This window comes from Achroia grisella, unplaced genomic scaffold (assembly GCF_030625045.1).
Source record: "Achroia grisella isolate CSIRO2021 unplaced genomic scaffold, CSIRO_AGI_Agris_v1 utg504, whole genome shotgun sequence".
Classification (NCBI taxonomy): domain Eukaryota; kingdom Metazoa; phylum Arthropoda; class Insecta; order Lepidoptera; family Pyralidae; genus Achroia; species Achroia grisella.
Genome location: NW_026712899.1, coordinates 1036987 through 1057780, shown reverse-complemented (window position 1 = coordinate 1057780; position 20794 = coordinate 1036987). Strand labels below are relative to the sequence as shown.

Below are 20794 nucleotides of genomic sequence, written 5' to 3'. Positions count from 1 at the left end.
GCTCTATTTACAGTGGGACTAGATGGCACTGTGTTAATCGTCCAGTCTTATTTATTTAATTTCTAATTAACAGCTATTCACTAAATGTATCTTGAAGAAAAAATTACTGTCTATCTGTGTTCTTGTAAATCTCTGACGCGTGTAGCGATCTAGGCGTCTATTTTGACAAGATGAAGATTTGTACTGTTTTCCCAGTTGAATAGTTATTTGGCAGTGTCCTGGGTTTTTAAAATATGCGCACCTCTTAATTACCTCGCGACCTCGACGGCGTGGAATTATAGAAAAATAAAATTGAGTAAATAAGTGTTTCTATAGATTCCAATAAGTGCAATTATGTTTAATAACTTTCGTGTTTAGGTAGATACTTCATACGATATTTTCCCCAGTTTTATACGGTATTTTTTTTTCATTCGACTAGTTTAATGTTTTTTATATTATTTTTATTTACAATAGTATCTGTGTTTTTAGTAACACGGAATTCCAATACAATTTTATTAATATAATTAAATATAAACGCAAAAGTTTGAGAGTATGGATGGTTACTCTTTGAATGGATTTTGTTGAAACTTTACAGTAATATAGCTTATAGGTACAATCACAATAACACAGCTTATAAATTTTGTGCGGGCACATCTAGTAATTTTATAATGGTTGTTACTAATGTTTATTGAAATAAAAATTCACACGAATAGATACGTCATTCATTGTATTGCAATTAGATTGCATTGCAGATAGACGATAGTTTATTATCGTTTATATATCCTCTATAAAAGTTTTAAAATTAAAATTCAAAAATCTTTTATTCATGTAGGACATCTTAGCCGCTTATGAACGTAAAATTTTTTACATTATAATTTTAATTTTTCCCCTACCGTCCAGTATATAGATCCAATTGAGAAGAACTGGCAAGAAACTCAATTGAATTACTTTTTTTTTAAAACCAGTTTATTTACAATGTATATTTCTATAGGTGTCTATGTCTAACATTAAATGAAAATCGCGTGCATGAACAACTATTACCATGCACACTCGTCATTCAAGTAATCGTTTAGTGAGTAAGGCTTTGCTCAGTAAATATGATTTTTTTACTAACTTAATATGACTTTAACTGAACGATATAAGAAAAATATTTATTTGGTGACATATGGACAATACCTTCAAAATTTAATCTATGTGAACAATTTCTTACGCATATGCCGGATAAAACTATTGTTAATACAGAATAATACGAAAATTATATTGTTCACAATAATAAAAATTATTATAGCTTTTTTTTTTCGTTTCACAAGTTCTTTTTACCTACTTACTCATATTTCTGTTCAATGCTTCTAACAGGGAAAACCGACGAGACTGGTTCATGTTCATTCTTAGCGTGTTTATATGAATAAATGCAGATTTGTTGAATGGATTCCAAATTCTTGAAACCCATGTTTTTTCAAGTCAGGTGTCAAATATTATTCTTTGACATCTGACTTGGAACTTATTCATCACGCTACGACTAATAGGAGCGGAGCAGCAATGAAAGTGTGGCAAATAATTTTCAGTATTTCCGCTGAGTGCGCTGCGTAAACGAAGAATAGAATAGAAAATCATTTATTCAAATAAACTTAATTTAAGCACTTTTGAATAGTCAACATTTTTTAAATCTACCGCTTATTCGAAAGCTGTCTCATCATAAGAAGAATAAGCAAGAAACTTGTGTGTTGCTCTTTTAAACAATCCTTGTAAGTTCACATTTTACAAGTCGAAACGTGTGAATACAAACTACCAACCAGCACTAATTTATTTAGGCTCAAATATAAAAATACAATAAGATTAACTAGACTAGTCGGTTTCGATTTAATAAAAGAAGAACCTCAAATATTGGTCGATTTGCTAGTAAAATATATTGGGAAGTGTCAGAGATTATATATAGATGCAGCGGTACTTTATTTTCGTTGTAAAGGTATTGTTGGTAATGTGACCTAATTACTCCATCATACATTGCTAATGTATTAAATCAGGTTGATCTCCACGCAGTTCCTCCTGTAAACCATCGTAATAAATTCTTACTGAATTTGTCACGGCGAGCTAAGTGACCTGACCTCATGCTCATCATATCAGCGCAGACGCACCAGTCCATAATAATCCATTAAAAAAACTGTATTCCACATCTGGTCGTCTCGGCTGCCTCGAACAGAAAGTAGACCGTTCCCTTTTTTTTCGAACTGCCCTAATGCTGTTGGCCGCAGCTGGCCCTTACAGCGTAATTTATTGGTCAATAAAGTTTAAATAAATAAATAAATTAGGTCAGAATAATGCTACTGCTAAATCAAGTAGTTACCTCAAAGGACTCATTGATTAATTGATACTACAACCGATTTTTTTATGTATGACCCGCTAGTGCACCCGCTTGCGCTAACGGTTTACACTGGCGGGGCACCAGTGGAGGATGATAAGATGAACATGAGGTCAGGTCAGTTAGCACATCGTGACTAATTCACCAAGAATTTATCACGATGGTTTCCAGGGGGAAGTCAACCTCACATGGTACATTGCTAGCAATAAAATCATCAATCCACATTACTAACAATCCCTTTCCCCCTTACTACAACCGATTTTTTTTTTCGAGGATGAGAATGGAATGGTGCACCCGCCTGCGCTAACGGTTTACGCTGGCGGGGCACCAGTGGTGGATTATAGGATAAACATGAAGTCAGATCGGTTAGCCCATCGTGACAAATTCACCAGGAATTTATCACGCTGGTTTCCAGGGGGAACCGCGTGGAGGTCGACCTGACATAGTATATTGCTAGCAATGGGATCATTAGTCCACATTACTAACAATCCCCTTCCCCCCACTACACTACAACCCCCTTCCCCCCCCTTACACTACAACCGATTCTCCGTGGGTACTTCTTTAGAGTTCCTAGTACGACTACGTACTCGTCGAATTAGTTCATGTGATTTGTCTAATTTATTAGGTTTAGGTATTTCTGTAACTGAAACTTGGAACATAATAATAAATCATTTAATTAATTTAAAATTAGATCCGGGAAGTATAGGAAACTATTGTTTACCAGTGTTATCGCGACCATGCCCCTCTTCCGCGAAGAACATACTGGGCACGTGCCCAGAACCCCGCGATGGTCTGGGGCCCCCTAGTCAAGTCTAATCTAGTCCCTACTCCATTAGAATAGAATAGAAAATCATTTATTCAAATAAACTTAATTTAAGCACCTTTGAATAGTCAACATTTTTTTAAATCTACCGCTCATTCGGAAAGCTGTCTCATCACAAGAAGAATAAGCAAGAAACTTGTGTGTTGCTCTTTTAAACAATCCTTTACTCATTTATCCTTTTACTCATTACCAAACGATAACCGATAGCTACTCTACTCTCGCCTGAAAAATGCTTACCGACTATCCGGTCAATTTGTTCGTTTTTGTTAAATTTTTTTATGGTCCGTGTGGAAATTAACATTATTTTTCTAAAATAAAAATAGCCTAAGATACTCCTTATTACATCAGCTACCTGCCAAAAAAGTCCCGCCACAATCGGTCCAGACATTTCAGAGATTAGCCGGAACAGACAGACAGACTGACAAAAAATGTTATTTTGGTGTATATACCGTATTTATATTCATATGCATGTAGTAAAAAATGGTTATTTCAATATTACAGAGACTCCAATTTTAATTATACCTCTGTATAGATAAAAATTGCGCTACAATTTGCCAAACTGAAGAGGAAACGCCACTACACATCCTATGTTGTTGTAGCCCTATCCTAAGGAATTAAAAACCATAACCACGCTCCTAAGAATATCCTTCAATTCTTGTCCCTGACCGGTCTAGGTAGCGAACTCTGAAACAGGGCGAGCACAATAGATCTATGTAAGTCGCAGTGCTACATGTCCAAGCTACTGACAATAGCCTAAACTATCCAATAAAAAACTACAGTGTGTTAATTTAACGGTGGATTAATACATATAGTTGATTATCTATACATTTCATCATCATTATCTCTACATATAAATAAAATTGAAGTGTCTGTTTGTAATATTGAAATAACCGTTTCCTACTACAAGCATATGAATATAAATACGGTACATACACCAAAAAAACACTTTTTTCAATTTTTCTGTCTGTCTGTCTGTCTGTCTGTTTGTTCCGGGTAATCTCTGAAATGGCTGGACCTATTTTGACTTTTATTGGCAGGTAGCTGATTTAATGAGGAGTAACTTACTCTACTTTTATTTTAGAAAATCAAGTAAAATTCCAAGCGGACGAAGTCGCGGGTGCAGCTAGTCTATCTTATATTCGTATCTAAACCGATTCGCAACGGATTTGTGTATAAAATTGTTATATTGTTTCAGATTACAATGCGGCGTCATGGCTGTTTTGTGTACGCTGTCCATTTATTAATATTAGTTAATTGGTAAGTTTTATAAATTATTTATCTAAATTACTAGCTGACGTCGCAAACGTTGTTTTACCATATAAATTAAAATCGCTATTAAAAAATAGGAGTTGGCGATAGAAAGTAAAAATTTAGGGTTGTTAATTCCACATAAAAATATAACAAAAAAGCACTTAGGGGTATGAAAAATAGAGCAGGCGAGATCACCATTCCATTATTCTAGAATAAGCTAGAATATGTTTAATATATTCGATTCAGACGAGCATGGCAATATTTGTTCATGTACGGGATTTTCTTTTAATGTTAGACATAGACACCTATATAAATATACATTTTGAATAAACTGGGTTGAAAAAATCAATTGAAATTCTTGCCAGTTCTTCTCAATTGGAGCTGAAACTGAACTGGACGGCATGGGAAGAATAATAATATAATTAACGTTCATAAACGGCTAAAATGTCCTACATGAATAAATTATTTTTTAATTTGAATTTCAATTTGTAAGTGTGGTGTGGGGCGATGAAGAGCCAGTATGGAGGTGGTCGTGTGACAATGGCAAGTGTGTGAAGACCAGGAACGGAGCCAATTCCGAAGCCACCCTCACTCTGGAGGCCTGCAAGATGTTCTGCGACGAATATGGTTCGTTTTAGGCTTACTTTAATTCTATTTCACTTTCATTTAAACTTTTATTTATTATAGCTGTGCCCGCGAATAACTTTTTCTATGGATAATTTTCCCCATTTGCAACATTTTTCAATGATGCTTCGCTTCTATTGGTCGAGCGTAATGTTATATAGCTTAAAGCCTTCCTCGAGAAATGGACTATCCAACGCAAAAATAATTCTTCAATTAGAACCAGTAGTTCCTGAGATTAGCGCGTTCAAACAAACAAACTCTTCAGCTATATAATATATAGATTCCACAGATTTCATTTTCCAAAGACTTGAGATTTGTATTTTACTAGATACTCGCCTATACTGACTACCTCGGTGGTTTAGCAGTTTAGCCTTTCCTCCATTGATCGCGGTTTCAATTCCTCGCACGATGCAAACATTTGTATGCATTTGTTGATGATTTTCAATATGTATAATAAATGTATCATTACATAGTATAAAACAAAGTCGCTGTCGCTGTCTGTCCGTCCCTGTTATGCTTAAATCTTTAAATCTACGCAACGGATTTTGAAGCGGTTTTTTAATAGATAGAGTGATTCAATAGGAAAGTTTATATATATAATACATGTACATCCAGGTCAAGCCGGGGTGAGTAGCTAGTTTACAATAACATGTAACGTATAGGTATATCTAAATATTTATATCGGTTGTTCAGTACCCATAACACAAACTCTTCTTAGCCTGGGACTAGATGATGCTGTGTGAATTGTACTGAGATATAATTTCTTATTTAATTGGCAGGTCTTCTGTGGCCCAGACCTACTGGTGACATAGATCTCGGCAACCTTCTGTCAAAAATAAATGTAGATAACATTAGAATCAACTCACTGAGTCGAGGAGCAAGCGATGATCTCACGGAGGCTGCAAAACAGGTACTAAATGCATACTAAGTACTGATTATAATTATTACTAGCGGTTCCCGCGGCTTCGTCCGCGTGGACTTTAACTTTCTTTTCCTAAAATAAAACTTACTTCTTAATAAAATAAAAGTTACTTCTTATCACATCAGCTACCTGTCAGAAAATATCCCGTCAAAATCGGTCCAGCCATTTCAGAGATTAGCCGGAACAAACAGACCGACAGATAGACAAAAATTTTTAAAAATGTTATTTTGGTGTATTTTATTGAACCGTATTTATATTCATATGCATGTAGTAAAATACGGTTATTTCAATATTACAAACAGACACTCCAATTTTATTTATATGTATAGATTGCTGTTCTGTATGTTGGCTAGAGTTGCCAACCGTCCTATTTTCCTACGACATGTCCTAGTTTTTGAAGTTTTTTTTTACTACTATGGTGGCAAACAAGCATACGGCGCATCTGATGGTGAATGGTTACCGTAGCCTATGGACGCCTGAAACACCAGGGGTGTCACGTTGCCGACCCTTAAGAAACCTTAATATACCCTTCTTGAAAAACCTCATGCTGTAGTCTTGTGAGAAAACCTCGGCAAGAAGTTCATTCTACAGTCTAAGTGTACGCGGGAGGAAGCTCCTCTGTCTGAGACCACTTAGGTTCCAACGTGTGGGGATGAATTCTCTGTCGATGGCGAGCGGTGCGATGGTAAAAGGTGGCCCTAGGCATCATGTCGAACAGACACACAATACAAACATTTGTATTCACGAGTAAGAATGGTTGTATTCATCTGGATGTTTTCTATGTATTTTGTGCATGTATTTACAAAGAAAATGTATCTATGTATTTATATCAGTTGTCTAGTACTCATAACACAAGCTTTGCTTAGCTTGGGACTACGTTGTGTCGTGTTGTGTGAATGATCCCAATGCTACGTTTACATTCAGCCGCTTCCCCTGCCACTCGCGCTGCCGGAAATATTGCCGGGCGACAACTAAGCGAGAGGGCTGAATGTAAAAACACGCTGCCACTCGCGCTGCCAGTCCTTTGACTCGCGCACGAAAAACCGACAATCAAGGGAGAGCCGGGCAGCGCGAGTGGCAGCGCCAATGGCATGGGAAGTGTTTCCACTCGTGTTTACACTCTCGCGCTGCTCACTTCCGTGCTTACTTCCCTGCCCACTCTGGCTGAGTGTAAATTGGGCATAAGGGATTATAATAAGTTAGTTAAATGAAATTTTCTTTACAGAGATTTATAAAACAAGTCTCCCTGGTTGCACCGAAAGGAGTCAAATTGAAAGCAAGTGGAAAATCTGTTAATATAAACCTTATTAATGAGCAACCCAACTTACGAGGTTTGTCAATTTTATATACTTAACTTATACATATATTTATTTGGTAGTTCGTAGAAATTTTTCTTTTTTTTTCATTTGTACGTGTTTTATTATTTTTGTTCATTTTTATGGCCGATTGTAATTGTGAGTCATTTAATTTTATATTAAAAAAGCCAGACAAAGTCGCATATATCAGCTAGTTTGTATTTCTCACAGCTTTTTCTCTCGATATGGACGAGAGCTACGACCTCAAAATCGGATCGCCTGCCAAGGACCAAATCAATGCAACGGTCACAGCAAAGACATTCTTCGGCCTCCGTCACGGGCTCGAGACACTGTCGCAGCTGTTCATATACAACGACCTCACCAATCACATGTTGGTGAGTGGACTCAGCATTATTTCTAACAGATATTATTTAAAATAGAATAGATTAGAATTTTTTTTTTTTAACAAACTTACGGCTCGAGACACTGTCGCAGCTGTTCATATACAACGACCTCACCAATCACATGTTGGTGAGTGGACTCAGCATTATTTTTGACAGACTTTAAAATAGAATAGATTAGAAAATGTTTTTTTTTAATAAACTTACGGCTCGAGACACTGTCGCAGCTGTTCATATACAACGACCTCACCAATCACATGTTGGTGAGTGGACTCAGCATTATTTCTAACAGATATTATTTAAAATAGAATAGAATAGAAAATTGATTTTTTAACAAAACTTAATAGAATAGAATAGAAGTAAGTTTTATTTTTAATTTGAATTTAAGCACTTTTGAATGGTCATATTTACCGTTACATTCGGAAAGCTGTCACAGAAAGTACGAACAAATAACGTGCGTGTTGCTCTTTTAAATAATTGTTGTAACTTTACATTTTTAACTTGAAATGTGTGAATACAAACTACCAATTAGAACTAATTTAACTTAGCTTGGGTCTAGATGGATTGAATTATCATGAGACATTATTATTGTAAGTTACTTCAATGATATTATTTGATATGATAATTGTAAAGTAACACCGTGATAAAGTTTTATTTCAATATCGGGGACCGCGCTCCGCACACCTCATGCGCCCCGTTAATTTTACGTGTTGGCGATCCAGTGCCAGGGCCGTCTTTCACCTATTAGAGGCCCTGGGCACATTAGGATAATGGGACCTCTATGACTATAGTAAAGCAAAGTTCGAATAGACAAAGTCATTTTTAAACATAGCTCTTTAGAGATGTATATGAGGATGCTTTACCTTCAAAAGAAACCAGGCAAAATTAATCTTAAAAAGTTGTTGTGATTGTAGTAATAATTTTATAATATTAATTTATGTGGGTATGTTGCACAGTTTGTGTTGCTTGAGTATATAGAATTACCTCATTAAAATAAAATCAGTTCGAGAATGATCTGACGTTTTACAACATGGTGACAGCGGTGGGATTCGAACCTACGCCCTTTCGGACTGGTGGCTAAAACCAGTTTTGACGTTTTACTACAATGATGAGGGGTCAAGTTCTTGTTAGACATTCGGACTGGTGGCTAAAACCAGTTTTGACGTTTTACTACAATGATGAGGGGTCAAGTTCTTGTTAAAGACATTCGGACTGGTGGCTAAAACCAGTTTTGACGTTTTACTACAATGATGAGGGGTCAAGTTCTTGTTAAAGACATTCGGACTGGTGGCTAAAACCAGTTTTGACGTTTTACTACAATGATGAGGGGTCAAGTTCTTGTTAAAGACATTCGGACTGGTGGCTAAAACCAGTTTTGACGTTTTACTACAATGATGAGGGGTCAAGTTCTTGTTACACATGTTAACTATCGTGTGACGCACCATTAATTAAAAATGGTAAAGTCAATAATCATGTAACCTGAAACGGAACGTCAGAGGCCAGAGCCAAAGTAATCTATGTGACATTGACAAGTGGATGACGGACGATTGAACGGAGGCAGCGGGAGTTTTGGAGCGAAAGTGTTGATATTATTATAAAAACAAATAAGAGATAGATAATTGTGAATATTGTAGGCATTGAGGTGTTTCTCTCCCTGACTAACCGGCATTACGCCTAAGTCGTCAGGATACTAGTGATTTTAAAACACATTTATAAAAAAATAACAAAAACGAACAAAATGACCATCGTCGGTAAGCAGTTGTTAAGACTGATTTTCAGGCGAGAGTAGAGTTGCTATCGGTTATCGTTTGGTAATAGAGTAGACTAGGGGGCCCCGATCCATCGCGGGGCCCTGGGTACGTGCCCAGTGTGCCCAGAGGGGAAGATGGGCCTGTCAACGGACAGTGCTCTCTAGCTCTCCCCGTACCACTTTAAAATCTAAATATTAAATACAGAATCAACTGCTTAACTAAAAAGGACTGTATAACAGCTTAATGTTACGATGTTATGGAAAGCAAGTCTCGAGCATCCGTTAAGGTCTTAATTATAGTATTTCAGTTAAGTACACGTATGTAATGTTTTCTAGGTTTGATGGGAGAAATCTCTTTTTAGAGATACGTTCTTGTACATTTGATTTACCTTATTACTGTTGTTTTTACCTATGTGTAGAATAAAAAAAGAATATTTAGTATTTATGTTCGTAATCGTTATGTATCTCTAAATTAGAGTACCAAGATCTGTAATACACAAGTTAGCAACTGCGCTTTTTCTCTTCACCACTGGATGGTCATCACTGGAGAATTATGTTAATATGAGTGTGTTTTATTCAGGGATGTTAGGGAGCTCCGTAACCGTAACCGAAACCATCGGATATCCGATATGAGAAAATATCCGTTAACCGTAACCGAATCTGAAATAAGTGTCGGATAGTGTCAGATAGGGGCGGAGCCTAATTGCGACACGTTATGTAACCTTTAAAATACACCTACACTTGTAATTCTTTAAAAAATTAATATCCGTAACAGAAATTATCCGAAACTAACGGATAATCCGAAATAATTTCATATCCGCATCCGTATCCGTATCCAGTATAGTAATCATTACTGTATCCGAAATCTATCCGTATCCGAAATATCATATCCACAACATCCCTGGTATTATTACAATACAGTTAAAAGATGACGAACAAACAAACATTTTACATCACCTAAGATCCACAATAAAGATACTTGTATATTTGTGTCCCAGATGGGATAGTCAGAGGCATTAGCAATAGTAGATTTTGTGGTGAATTCAAAACAAGATGACAAGTATTTCAATTGTTGAAGTTTTATGTACAATTCTTTTTTTCTATGTCCTTTTTTGGAAAGAGAGATTGTCGTATTTTCGTGTCATTATATATTTAGGAAAATTATGCATTAACAATTTTTTTCTGTTCAGCTTTTATGTTAGTTTTTTACTTTCCTAAAACAAGCCGTTCACACATATGTATGTACTTATTCTTTATCTTTTTTTTCTTGTTATATGGTACTAACACATAATACAAAATGAAGGCATGTTGCTAAAAGTACTCAAATTTCAATTATTCTTCTCGAAATCGATAGAATTTATTGTGTTAATTAAGTATTTCATTTTAAATATTTTTTTATAACAGATTTTTTTTAATTATCATATTCATATTTTAGTATTTTTTTAATGCCAGAGTTTATTTTTACCACAGATAACATAGTATTTTTACTAAAGTTCCTTGATTAAGTCGTATAATCGTGACCTCTGCAATAGCGATCTATGTTTTTATTTTATTAGATTTTTTTTATAAGTGCATTTTTGTATTGTAAATGTCAAGGATATTTAAACTAAGCATGACTTTTGTTGTAAAGGTTAAATAGAGTCCTCTACAATTGATACAATCAATATAAAAGGGTAACAGATATATTATTAAATATTTATGCTGTGGTAAAAACAAAAAAATGTAACTTTTTTTTTATAAAATGTTACGAAAGAAATATAACTCTAGAGAAGGCGGGAAACGTTAAACTTGGCGGGCGCGTTTTTTCTTTTGATTTAAATTTTATACATATTTTTCATTATTTAGTGATTGTGATACTGTATTTAGTTCTTTAATATCTATTATTTAGTTTGTTTATTGTAGTTAGTATAAATAGTTAGCTGTTTTATTGGTAAGTTTTTCGTTTTTTCATTTCTATGGACGATCCCCCCGACCCGGGGGGATTTGTCCCTCCGGCTTCTAACTATGTTACAATTTCATGCGAATCGGGTATGGAAACCGATACGTCTTGTTCAAACCGATCGATAAAACGCAGTCGGTTACAAAGATTTTGTAAAAGTTGTAATAAACGGAGAAGAAAAAATTCTTCAGATAAAATTACAGATTGCCACTGTACAGATGACATAAATGATGGCATTGAAATACAAAAACCTCTCACGGAAGTGATTTTCACTGCACAATCTGTAAATTTAGATCCCCCTCATCCACCCACATCTAAAGAAACAAATGAAAATAATAATATTTCTGAACCAGTAGCAAGGAAAATGTATGAACCCACAGACCATGCCCCATACTTAGTTCATGTAGTAAGACAAGAAAAGTCTCCAAATGACGGTACTACACTTCACCCTGTGACATTTGGTAAATTCCTCAAAAAACAGTATTTTAAAAACATTATTAATGGAAGTGTAAAACGCATTGGACGAAATAAAATTGCATTATCTTTCTCAGTTTACCATGATGCTAATACATTCATTAATCATAACAGTTTAAATGATTACAAATTACAGGCTTTTATACCAACATTTAATATTACACGTATGGGTCTGGTACGAGGTGTTCCGAGTGATTGGAGTCCAGATGAAATATTACAAAATATTTCTGTTCCTATCGGTTGTGGCAATATACTTAAAGTAAGACGGCTAAATTACAAAGTTGTTGTTGATGGCTCTCCCACTTGGAAACCTTCTCAGACAGTAGTAGTCACATTTGATGGTCAGGTACTACCAAAAAGAATATTCATGTGTTATAATGCATTACCAGTGGAATTATACACTTATCCAACTATACAATGTTTCAATTGCTGTCGTTATGGTCACACTAAAATTCAATGCAGGTCAAAGCCACGTTGTTTTAAATGTGGTCAAAATCATACAGGAGAAACATGTGATGTTGAAGATGCTTTTTGCTGTTTATGTTCAGGAAATCATTTTTCTACTAGCAAATCTTGTCCAGAATTCAATAGACAAAAACAAATAAAGTTATATATGGCTGAAAATTGTATTTCATATGCTGAGGCCTCAAAATTGCACCCTGCTGTTACAAAGCCTTTTGCTGAAGTCCTTTCCACGCCATCAGCACATGGAACATCATTCAGCACTTTAAAAAATATATCTGAATCAAAAACTTATAATGATACTGCTTTTAAACAATCTTATAAAAAAACCGTATTCTTAAAACCTAAATCTCCTCATCCATCCTATGTTGGGTATGATAAAGTTGCCCATGAGAATATTATAAAAGATTTTAATATGCCCTCCCCTTCTAATGGCTGTGCGCTTAACAGTCAGTATAAAAATGAAAGTCAATCTAATATTAAAGAAGTTATTATTTCATTAATCAACTTACTTGTAAGTTCTAATATAATACCGTCCCACGTTGCCCCATTTATAGAAATATTCAAAAATCTACTCCATAATGGATCAAGTAGTCCAATGGAATTGCAGAAGTGTACTTAGCAAAAAAAGTGATTTAATTCATTTAATCAATAAATATCAACAACCACTTGTTATTGCACTAACTGAAACTTGGCTTAAACCTGATTATAATTTCAAATTATCAGAATACTCTTGTATTCGAGATGATAGGCCAGATGGGTATGGTGGGGCTGCCTTACTCATCAATAAAGCTACTCATTTTTCTTCTATTTCTTTACCTCTTTTTGACAAAAACAATATTTCTATGGTTGCTGCTGTTGTCAGCGATATTTGTTTAGTCTCCCTTTATATACCTCGTCCTTCCTCTTCAATTATTGCATATTTAAATGAGTTATTTTCAATTCTTCCTAAACCTTTTTTAATTATGGGTGATTTCAATTGCCATCATCAAGCTTGGGGCAGCTCCTATTCTAATTACCATGGTGAGCAATTGTTAGGCCTTCTTGATTCCCATAATCTGTGTGTTTTAAATGACCCAGTACCTACTCGTATTACTGCTCCCACTGAAAGAAATAGTGCTGTAGATCTCTCTATTTGTTCTTCCAATTTATCTTCCTCTCTATCATGGTCTATCCTTTCATCTGCATATGGGAGTGACCATTTTCCTATTATCATTTCATTACCAATTCATAAAAAACATCCTCGAAAAAGAAATTATTTTTACAAACATAAGTTAAATAATAATAATAATTGGGATAAATTCCAAATTGGTGTACAAAATAAATTATCATCTCTCCCTCCTATTACTTCTGGTAATGAATCGGACTGTTCTGAAGCCCTCAGCAAAATTTTGATACAAGTCGCTGATGAAGTTTTTCCTGTAAACAAACATAATAATAATAAAATTCCTTCTCCACCTTGGTGGGACCATGAATGTACTACAGCTATTAAATCCAGGAAACTGGCAGAAAGATTATATTGTAATGATATGAGTTCAGAAAACTTCACCAATCTATCTGCCCTACTAGCCTCCACCCGGAAACTTTTAAAGAAAAAGAAGTCAGAAGGATGGAAACGTTTCTGTTCTTCTATTTCGCCTCATACTCATCCTTCCCTTGTATGGCGTAATATAAAAAGATACAGATCTGCTTTCCAAGATTCTCCTTTTTTTACATTATCAGAGACTACAGCTAACGAGTTTCTAGATCGTTTAGCACCACCCTACGTATCTCATATGGATCCCATAACGCGGCCACTTTCCACCAATAAAAATATAAACTCTTCAGCTCTTGACAGTCCTTTTACATTTACGGAACTTAAAACCGTTCTGTCTCATACGAAAGATTCATCTCCAGGAAATGACCACATTCCATATTCATTTTTAGCGAATATTAATGATGAATGTATGTTGTATTACCTTAATCTCATAAATTCAGTAATGTTAACTGGGAATATTCCGTCGTCATGGAAACATCACACGGTATTGCCAGTTAAAAAACCCAACAAACCTTCCGATGACAGTAGTTCATATCGTCCTATAGCTCTTTCCACAGTTCTTTTAAAAATTGCTGAAAATTTAGTAAAAACTCGTTTAGAGTGGTATGTCGAAAGTAAAAAACTATTAGCTGAAAGTCAGTATGGGTTTAGAAGGGGTAAAAGTACATTAGATGGAATCAGTCTGTTCGTTTCAGATATACGTTTGGCATTCTCTAAAAATCAGTCGGTAGTTTCAGTTTTCTTAGATATTAACTCTGCGTATGACAATGTCAATATTAACATATTATGGAAAAAGCTTTGCGATTTGAATGTTCCTCCCATACTTTCTAACTTTATTATTAATATTTTGACGGAAAGATCCATTAGCGTTATATTGTCTGATTCTAATATTTTGTCTCGAGTTGTATGGAAGGGTCTCCCGCAGGGATCACCACTCAGTCCTCTTTTATATAACATCTATACATACGACTTAGAGTCATATGTAAATCAAAACAGTGAGAAAGTCGTTGTACTTCAATATGCGGATGATTTATTGATGTATTTTATTGATCATTCTGTTCAAAAAGCGTGTTCTTTAATTTCCACTTCTTTAGAAAAATTAAAATTTTGGATGGATTGTAACGGTCTTGAATTGTCTGCGGCTAAGAGTGCAGTTGTTCTGTTTTCTAGAATGCGAGTTCCACCCCCTATAAATATCTGTTACAATAATCAGTGTATCCCAGTAAAGACAAAAATAAAATTTTTAGGCATAATTCTCGATTCTAAATTATCTGGTTTACCACATTGTGAATACGTTTCAGCTAAATGTGAACGACTTCTTAATATTCTAAGATGCCTTACGGGTGTGTGGTGGGGATCCCATCCATTTCAATTAAAACTAATATATAATGCTCTCATAAGGAGTGTTATGGATTATGGTACATTTATTTTGGAACCTGCTAATGCTACAGCCCTAAAAAAATTGGATAATATTCAAGCTAAAGCTCTAAGGATTATATTGGGCGCCATGAAATCTAGTCCCATTAATGCGATGCAAGTAGAATGTTGTGATCCTCCATTGTATTTAAGGCGTCAGTATTTATCTGATAAATTTTTATTTCGTATTTTACAGTTTTCTAATCATCCTCTGATCCCTAAATTGCAATCGCTCTCTGATCTTGTTTCTTCGTCATCCTATTGGTCTCATAAATCTCTACCTTGCTTAGTAAAAAGTTACAGAACTTTTACTGCCATCCGAGCTCCCACTCATCGATCTCCCTGTCTTCCATTATTTAGTTCAGCATATGAATCTTTAACTTTTACCCCTGATGTTCATTTTGATATTAACATAGAAAAAGAACATCCTAATGTAAATGCAATGTTTAATCAAGTAGTAAACTCTAAATGGGAAAGCCATCATCAAATTTATTGTGACGCATCGAAACACTCACATACAGGAAATGTTGGTGTAGGAATTTACCACTCACAATATCATATAATTCAGAAAATTAAATTTCCACCAGAGACCTCTGTTTTTACTGGTGAATGCTATGGAATTTTTAAAGCAGTAGAATATATTAAAATTTTTAATCTTAAGCAAACTGTTATATTTACGGACTCTAAAAGTGCTCTTCAAGCTCTAATTAAATGTCCATTCAAATCATCTAAACAGTATCCTCTAATTTTTGATATCCGAGATATGTTGAATAGCATTCGTCTCAAAGGACATATTGTATCTTTTGTTTGGATTCCGGGTCACTGTGGCATTCGGGGCAACGAAAAAGCAGATTTGCTTGCGAATGAAGCTATATTATCTGGAGATCTTTTTCCTTATAAAAACTTTTGCCATGATCTGACTGCCTTGTCTAAGTCTTGTCTTCATGATTCATGGAGTCAAGATTGGACAATAAGTAGCAAAATTAAAGGGAAACAGCACTGTTTAGTCCAACCGTTTATAGCTCTTAAACCGTGGTTTTTCAAATTACATCTTGATAAAAGATCAACTAGTGTTTTGATTCGTATGCGAATTGGTCATGTTTGCAGCCCTGAACATTTAACAAAACTACGTATAAAAGACAATAATATCTGTGAATGTGGAGAAGATGTGGGTGATCTAAATCATATTGTGTTTTCCTGCTCCTCTTACGATCGTTCTTCATTTATAGAGACACTCATCTCATTAGAAATTCCTTTTCCTTCATCCATTGTATGCCTATTAGCTCATCCTAATCCTATAATTTATAAATCTCTTGCGTCTTTTATTTCCCATAATAACATTAAACTTTAAAACCCATGATCACTAATTCCGAGTATATTCAAAATTTAACCCGTTCCTTTCCATTATCCCGTCTCGTTTCCTGTTTTTAGTGGCATAATAGGCAACACTAGCCTCTTGCCAAAGAAGAGAAAAAAAAGAAATATAACTCTAGTAAATTTATTTCTGATGCCAATATAGGTCAACAAACACTAAGACTATAAAAAAAGGTTATATTTTCAATGAGTGATGGGATCATTGACATTTTTAGGAATGTATTGGTACAGACAATATTGTACGGTTTAGAGAAACAGTGTGGCGAGATTATACCGATATAGATAACCGGTTCGAGTCCGTTAACCTTCCCGAATGCATATTTGACTCGCATAATGATAATGACATGATATTTGTAATCTTATTATTGTGGTCAATGTACTTTAAGATGTTCAGATCGAGTTTAATAACAACAAACTGGTTTTAACTATGTGTAATTTATGGGAATTGCGTAAGGTTTTACAACTAACTGCCCGAGTCTGTCCTCAATCTGCCAGAGAAATTAAAAAGTCTTATGAAACACTTTCTTTGTGTGTTTATAAATGACAATGTTTTTGTAGAAAAAAATGTAGTGCTGACAATATTATCTGATTGCACAAAGATTAAGTGCGTAGTGGTTTCTATATTAACTGTCGTATGCCTAATCCTTGTTAATTTATATATACTTAGAATAACCTAATTTATATCATCTTCCGAGTTATTCTTAAAGTTATTGAAGTTTTTAGTGACCAATATAGTTTTAAAGAATAATTGCAATTGCTGTTATCCGCTACTTTGATATATTATATAACTTTTTTTTATTAAAATAAATAACATTTCTAAAATATATGTATGTATTATTACAATCTTAAAGAAATTTGACCATAACTGAGTGAAGATTACATATACGCGTGTGTCAAATTCATGGTAGCGTGTGTTTTAGGGATTTTTTATGCATACTATATTTTTAAAATTATATCCTACACTCCTCAATATACCTATATTATATGTGTGCGAAATTTCATACTTCTCCGACCGCGCAATGTTCATAATAAGGGGTTTTTGATTCACGTATTGATATATATATATATAGATACCTAATTTTTAGTATATTTTTGTTATTTAATATAGGTACGATGTGATTGTCATCGTGACATTTGGTGTACAAAATATAAAAAATAAAATAAAGAAAAAAATATAGATATAAAAAAATATAGATAATTTAAATTGTTAATAGAACTTATTTACCGTATTTATGTATAATTATTGAGTCTTTTCTTTTAGCTTGTTCGTGATGTGACCATAACAGACAAACCCGTATATCCATACAGAGGCATCCTGCTGGATACAGCCAGGAATTATTACACACTGGATTCAATCAAGAGAACTATTGGTAATTGAATTAGTATGTTTTTTTTAATCATTTTAACGGCCTAGCGGTTTGGAACATAGCCTTGCTTTCGCGGGTTCGATTCTCCGCACGATACAAACATTTATATTCATGAATATGATTATATCGGTTTGAGTGTTTTATATGTATAATATGTATGTACTTATATATGTACACACACATACACACACATATACACATACATACATATATAAATAGAGCAGATATAGATAATACGACTTTTTTTTATTTTAATAATTTTTTTTATTACATTTGTAAATGAAACTTGACAGTTATACTTGGTTATATATCGTCGGTTAAATAGAAAAATGGCAGTATTCAAAATGTAAATTTTTTACAAGTCAAGCATTTAAAGTTTTTTTTTTTAATTTATTTAAATTATTTTCTCCTTTAATGTTTTAAATCTACACAGAAGTATTATATATCATTTTAAAAGTATTTAGATAATGATTAAGACGGCGTGGTTAATTTAATTGACTCATATAAAAGAAGGCAATTCTAGCTACTAATTCTGAAAAATGACATTTTTCTATTTAATCGACGATATATTATCTTATCTGTGGTTATATCTTCTCTTAACCTTCTACAGATGCCATGGCCGCCGTGAAACTCAACACCTTCCACTGGCATATCACTGATAGCCAAAGTTTCCCGTTCGTGTCTGGTAGACGCCCCAACTTGTCCAAACTTGGAGTTCTTAACCCGAGAAAGGTAAAGTAGTATTTTAGGAAAATATCTAAATTTTGAAATTGTTAATGATATGTTCTCTTATCTGTGGTTCATACGGATGCTAATGAATGAAAAAATGAATAAAATAATGAATGATTTTAGAAATAGAAATAGAAATAATCTATATTCAAATAAACTCATTACAAGCACTTTTGAATAGTCATATTTTGATTCTACCACTCATTCGGAATGCAGATTCATCACAAGAAGAATGAGCAAGAAACTTGTGTGTTACTCTTTTGAATAGATGTTTTTTATATATATAAATAATTACAGTATAACAAGTAGTATAATTTAGAAGTACGTATCATCCTCAACTATCTAACATTATCGGATTATCTTGCATCTTGATCTTGATCTTGATCTTGCAAGAAAGCTACACAGCTTTTGGTATAAGCGAATCTATTTATGACGATAATATTGTGTAAAATATTCCTCTGACAATATATTTTTAAACTAGTATATATTTATTGTAAGGTAGAATCGAACTTACTACTCTTTAGAATGTATGTTGTAATTAGGGTTCATGATTTCTCGAGCTTTTCAATTTCTCGGGTCTCGAGAATTCTCGAGGTCAATTTCTCGGGTCTTCTCGGGTTGTCGAGAAATTTACATTTACGTACGTTTTCTCATATTATTTGGTTCCAATAACGTCAAAAAATTCAGTGGTTTTCCTCTCAAATAAAAGTATCAAATTAAACTTTTATTTAAAAACTTTAATATTATGAATAAATTATTATTTTTTAAATAGAGAAATAATATTAGGTCCTTACATATAAAATTGGCGTTTTGTCGTACTGGCCACTTTGATCTCAAATATCCTCTTTTTTACGAATTCTATTTCCAAATTTATACAGCTATTCACTTTGGGTCACTCATCTACTCGTTGTACACCAACGACATCCCTAAATTCTCCGACTTAAAAGTCGAAATATCACTGTTTGCCGATGACATGCCGATGACTGGCTCTCTTTACATCCGCCAAGTCCCGTGCGACAATAGCCAGACGGCTTCAGAAAGCCGTAACGATACTGGGCGAATGGTTCCGTCGGTGGCGCATAGAAGTCAATCCCAAATAAAGTGCAGCAGTGTACTTTAGCAGGGAATTCGATTCTATGAATCACCCGATCGAACTATTCGGCCAAAACATCCCGTGCGTTTCGAAAACGAAATACCTCGGCGTTAGCCTAGATAGGAAACTAACGTTTCGTCCTCACATCAAGCGTGTCCGCGACCGAGCCGCCTTTATACTAGGGCGACTCTATCCTTTTATTAACAAGCACAGTAAAATGTCGCTTCGCAACAAGCTGACACTATACAAGGCTTGCATCCTTCCCATCATGACTTACGCTAGTCTCGTATTCGCCCACATACCCTACTGTTTAATCAACCGACTACAAATCATACAGAATAGGTTTCTGCGTCGAGCCACCGGTGCGCCGTGGCTCGTTCGCAGTGTAGACCTCCACCGCGATCTTAATCTGCCCTCCATCAAGCAGTTTATGAAGGAAGCGTCTCGACGCTACTTCGACTCTGCCCAATCCCACCCTAACCCGCTTATAGTCAGTGCGGTCGACTACGCACCAAGGAGTAATATCAGACATACGCGACAACGTCGCCCGAGGCACGTTCTCATTGACTCCGACGACCCCATAACGGCAGGTAACCTCTCCACCGGCCCACCCGTTCTACTCCGACCACACTTTTACACACACACACGATACCGTCCTCGCCGACGAAGACGACGACCTCAAACATATTCAACCGGGCGCCTGAAATTTTAACGGAAAATTACGATGGCCTGAGCCGAGGTTCGAACCCCTAGTGGAGCCCTCAGACTAAAGTCGTATCCGTCAGGCAGGAGTTGGCCTTCAGCCGCTCCATAAGTCTATCAGCGGGTTTGGAGTACCATCTGCACTCGCCCCTAACGTCCGGTGAAGCTGTAAAGGCCAGCTACGGCCAACAGCATCACAGTAGTCCGAAAAAAAAAAAAATGGGTCACTCACAGCATACAAAATGAAAAAACTTAAAGTATCACGTTATTTACGAATACGAGTTCCGCTGTGGCACC

At 35.0% G+C, this 20794-nt stretch overlaps 2 protein-coding genes across 2 annotated transcripts in view; one reads left to right on the top strand and one right to left on the bottom strand.

Annotated features, from left to right (window-relative positions):
* Nucleotides 1-20794, bottom strand: part of LOC131846191 (nidogen-like) — a 76359-nt gene that overhangs the window by 22678 nt on the left and 32887 nt on the right. The window lies entirely within an intron of this gene.
* LOC131846202 (chitooligosaccharidolytic beta-N-acetylglucosaminidase) overlaps nt 1-20794 on the top strand; it is a 34098-nt gene that overhangs the window by 880 nt on the left and 12424 nt on the right. Inside the window, exons 2-8 of the mRNA XM_059195450.1 lie at nt 4357-4418; nt 4906-5039; nt 5816-5946; nt 7184-7289; nt 7485-7648; nt 17868-17976; nt 18584-18705. Coding sequence (XP_059051433.1) covers nt 4363-4418; nt 4906-5039; nt 5816-5946; nt 7184-7289; nt 7485-7648; nt 17868-17976; nt 18584-18705 — 822 coding nt within the window. The 5' untranslated portion in view covers nt 4357-4362. The remainder of the gene's footprint in view (nt 1-4356; nt 4419-4905; nt 5040-5815; nt 5947-7183; nt 7290-7484; nt 7649-17867; nt 17977-18583; nt 18706-20794) is intronic.